Below are 4,293 nucleotides of genomic sequence, written 5' to 3'. Positions count from 1 at the left end.
TTCCGTGGGCTGTGGCTGTGAAGGAAAGTGAGGGCACAGCAAGTTTATAATCGACTTTTTATTAAGGTTATAAATTTAAACAAATCTGGACGGTTTTACCCGGTACAGCTCCATACGCACAAAAATACAGGCTTACAAACAAAGAAAAAGGGGGAAAAACAGCAAAAGAAAGCAAAAGACCCCAACAGCCCGTTTAGCAAAGCATCCTCAGTTACACACAGTGCTGACCCCGTGAAGTTGGGAGTGGGCTGGCTGCAAAAGACACAAACAGAACCAAACGCAAGGAGGGGAAGCCGAGCAGAAAACCCACCTTTTTACAACAAAAGGTTTTTCTTTAAAAGGAAAAAGTAATAGTTAATGTATAGAGATCTAAAGCAAGGGGTTGCAGCAGACAGAGCCCTTCACAAGAGCGAACAACGCTGGTTCTAAGATGTGGAAGGCTCAAACTGGAACAGTTGAACTTTAAGGAGAAAAGAGGGGGGGAAGAGTGAGCCGCGGGACACGGTTACCTGCGGCACCGCAGGCACACACTGAGGCGGAGGCAGCCGGGGGCGCTTCCCCCTTCCCTCCTTTCCCCTCCCCAAACACCCCCCTCTCCTCTACCCCCGTCCCCAAACCCAGCTCCCGGAGCCCTCCGGGGCTCTCCCGCTGGGAACCACCCGCGCCGCTCCAGGGAGTAAAAGTTGAACGGTTCCTGCCCTGCGATCCGTGCCCGACCGCTCCAGCGCGACCCGGCCGCGGGCGCTGCCCCCTCCCCGCACCCCGGCACCAGGGGTCCCGCGGGGCAGGGCGCTCCCCGCCGCGGGGTCCCGGGGCCGGGCCGGGGGGTCCCGGTTCTCACGTGGCGCTGCCGCCGGTAGCACCGGCCCCGGGAAAGCGGCGGGGGGGAGAGCCCGAGCGGACAAAGAGGATTATTTAGGTGGGGGCTCCGCTGTTGGGTTCTGTTGTTTTGTTTTCGTTTGTTTGTGATATTTTTTTGTTTGCTTTTTCTGGGTTTCTTTTTTTCCCTCTTTCTGCAAAAATAAAGTCCCAACGGCTCAGGTTTTGGTTTCTTTATTGTACAATTTATAAAACACTAGCGTGGCTCTGCCCTCCCACCCCCCCTGCGCACCCCTCGGCACCCCCCACACCCCCCTTCCCCTCACCCCAACCTCCCCCCTCCCCGCCTTTGTTTCAGGGTCCCCCCCACTCCGGAGCCGCTGTCCCCTCGGATCGCACCCCCGTTTTCCAACCCCCCCTCCTCCTTCCAACCCCGTGTCCCCCCCACCCTCTATTTGCTCCCCGCTCCTCTCTAAAACGCGACGATGGCCCGAGTCCAGGCTCCCAGGCTCGCCAGCGCCTGCTTGCCGCACAGCTGCCCGTTGAGGGGCTGCTCCGAGTCCGCCTGCTGCCGGCTCACCAGCCCCGTGAAACCGGAGCCGAAGATGGAGATCAAGTTGGAGATGTTGGAAGAGTCCTGGGGGTGCTCGGCGCTGTACTCCTCGAAACGGGCGCGTTTGGTGCACGGGGCGAAGGGGGGGCCGCCCGCCACCCCGCCTCCCCCCGGCTCCCCTTCCTCCACCCCCTCCTCTTCCTCCTCCTGCCCCGGGTAATACTTGCGCTTGGTGCCCGGTGCGGGCGGCGGGGAGGCGAGCCCCGCTACCGGCTGGCAGCAGCAGGGGCACTGCGAGCAGCAGTCCTGGTGCAAGTACCCGTTCTCCACCGTGGTCACGACGTGAGTGTCCAAATCCAGCACCGTGGTGCGGCTGCTACAGTGCGGTACCCCCCCGGTCCCGAAGTCACAACCGGCCGCGTAGAGCAGCCCCGGGGCCGCGCTGCTTCCACCACCACCACCACCGGGACCGGCGCTGCCGGCGGCCCGGTAGAAGCCCGGGGATGAGTCTCTGCAGGGCGCTCTCTGCAGCTCCGGGGGTGCCGCACACACCGGCCCCTCCAGCAGCTCCGCACCGCCCCGCACCACCGCGCAGCTCCGCGCCTCGCGGTCCTGCGTGTCGGCGGGCAGCGGGAGAACCGCCAGCTCCGGCGGGGCGGCGGCGGGCGGCGGGCAGGCGGGCATGGCGAGGAGCGGGGCTCCGTCCGGGTAGTGCTGCTGGCGGCGGTAGAGCTCGGCGTAGCGCTCGCTCAGGTAGAGCTGCCGGGCGTTGCGGAGCACATAGGAGACGAGCAGGTTCTTGTGGAGCTTGATGCCGCCTCGCTGAGTGCGGGAGCTGTGGATCTTCCGCAGGGAAATACTGATCAAACTCTGCGCATCGAGGGTGCACTCCATCCTCCTCCGGCCCCTCAGCATCTGCTCTCGCCACCCGCGCAGTCAGGCACCCCGGCCCGCATCCACACGGCAGCCGGGAGAGTGCGGAGGGTCGGGAATGGGGGGGGGGGAGAGAAAATAAAACAGGAGGATAAAGAAGCGGAGAGAGGGTGGGGGGGAGGGAATAGAAGGGGAAGGGGGGAAAGGGGGAAAAGGGGGGGGAAAAGAGCCTGAGGTCGCTGGAGAAGGGGGGAACACAGAGCGGTGTCTTCAGGGGGCGGCCAGCGGCGGGAGCAGCGCGGGCATCGCCGTGCGCGCCGGTGGCTCCCGCTGCTGCTGCCGCGATCCGTGCGGGATCGGCGCGTGCAGACACCGCCGCGCGCGCGCCCCCGCCCTCCTCCTTCCCCCCCACCCCCCCCCTTCCCGCCCCGCGGCACCGCCCCCCCCCAAAACCCGCCCTCCCCGTGCGCTCGCGCGCCGGCCCCGCCCCTCGCTCCCCTCCACGAAGCTCCGCCCCTTTCGCCCTCGCTCTCAGCCGGTACCTGTCGCGCAGCGGCACTGAGCGCCCTCCCGCCCAGCCCCCGCCTTTTATAGCAGCAAGCCGGACTCGCTCCGCCCCCTCGGCGCGCTCAGCCAATGGAGTGGCGGAAAGCCGTCTGATGGGCGGGTGAAGCAGCCAATGGGGGTGAGGCGGGCTCCTGCCGCTGTTCAAATCCTGACAGGGGCCGTATGGCCCGGGAGGGCGGTGGGGACCCGGTGGGTCTGACCGGTAGCGGCGGGGGCCGGGCAGGGCAGGGGGTGTCCGGTGGAGAGGCGATGGGGCCGGGGGCTGCCTCCCTGCGCTGCTCCCCTCACACAGGTGAGCGGGGGGTGGCTCCCGCCCCGGGGGGCGGCCCCGAGCAGCCGCGAGGGAGGGGCCGCCCCGGTCTGGTCTCTGTGGTACCCCCAGCGCCAGTCCCCAGCACCCGTGGTGGTACCGGTACCACCAGCACTCTGTAGCCCTCTCCCCGGGGGCGGCCCCTCTCCAATCTGGACGCAGCCGCTTGCCTCAACCCTCACTCACTGTGCTCCCTCCTCAGCTACCCCGGCCCTGCGGCCTTACAAGCACCGATGGCTCCCCCCGCGCCCTGACACTGAGCACCAGGGGCATCCCCTTCCCCTGCCTTGCAAGCTCTCACCTCCACCTCACGCTTGGCGGAGAGGAGCCAGGTCTCTCCCCTCGATGTGGAAGCAGGGCTGTGCATCAATCATTGCTCAGAAAGTGCCCCAATCACACCTGGTTTTCCCCCAAAATAGGAGCAAGACGGTGCACAGGTTGTTGTAATTAAAGGCTCACACTTCACCTTGTTGCACTCAGCTATTTTCAATGTGCCCCCTCGCAAGGTGCATGTGATGGGAAGGGGCTGGGCAGACTCTTGTGGGAGGGATGGATTGGGATAAGGGGTTGCAAGGGCTCAGGGCTTCCCTTATGTTTTTTGCCTGAGGGACCTGGGCTGGGGAGCAGCAGCATCCAGGGAAACTGGGGTCACTGCAGAGGAGCAGCTCTGGGCCAGAAGGTAAGAGCTGGGGCAGGGACTGCAGTGTCTCAGTGGGAGAAGGGGCCATGAGCTGGGAAGTCTAGGGGAGACCTCAGGCTGGGGCAATGGGAGCTGCAGAGCTGCTTCTGAAATGGAAGGATTCCCTGAAGAGTGGAAGGGGTTTTTCCACTGGTTATAAAGGTTCCTCATGCTGTGTGCCTGCTTTGGGAGCATGCTGCTGTGTGTACCTCGGTGCGGACTACAGGTAGCCTCGTGTCTGCAGGTTGTAGGGAGCCCTCTGCAAAGAAAGCCTCTGAAGCCCTTGCTTCCGCTGACACAGCCCAGTTTCTAAACCATGGTGGTCAGTGGGCTCACTGGTTTTGGGCTGGCACTGTGCAAAGCCTGGAGTCTGTGGGAGCATGCTTGGAGGGCTAGGGCTTTGCTTGCTTTCTGGCCTGGCTGGACTCTGCTGGTGCAGCAAACCCATATCCTCACCCAGAGGAGTGGGAGCAGCACCAGAGAGGATTTTAT

General features: G+C 64.3%; 1 protein-coding gene across 1 annotated transcript; it reads right to left on the bottom strand.

Annotated features, from left to right (window-relative positions):
• Positions 1-1,272: 1,272 nt before the first annotated feature.
• On the bottom strand, positions 1,273-2,641 carry IER5L (immediate early response 5 like). Its single transcript, XM_080630663.1, has one exon. The coding sequence runs from the start codon at positions 2,285-2,287 to the stop codon at positions 1,292-1,294; it is 996 nt and encodes a 331-aa protein (XP_080486789.1). The 5' UTR covers positions 2,288-2,641; the 3' UTR covers positions 1,273-1,291.
• Between the last annotated feature and the right edge of the window lie 1,652 nt (positions 2,642-4,293).

This window comes from Psittacula echo, assembly GCF_963264785.1.
Source record: "Psittacula echo genome assembly, chromosome: 16".
Classification (NCBI taxonomy): domain Eukaryota; kingdom Metazoa; phylum Chordata; class Aves; order Psittaciformes; family Psittacidae; genus Psittacula; species Psittacula echo.
Note: the sequence above shows the minus strand (reverse complement) of the source record. Positions and strands in the feature narration are given on the sequence as shown.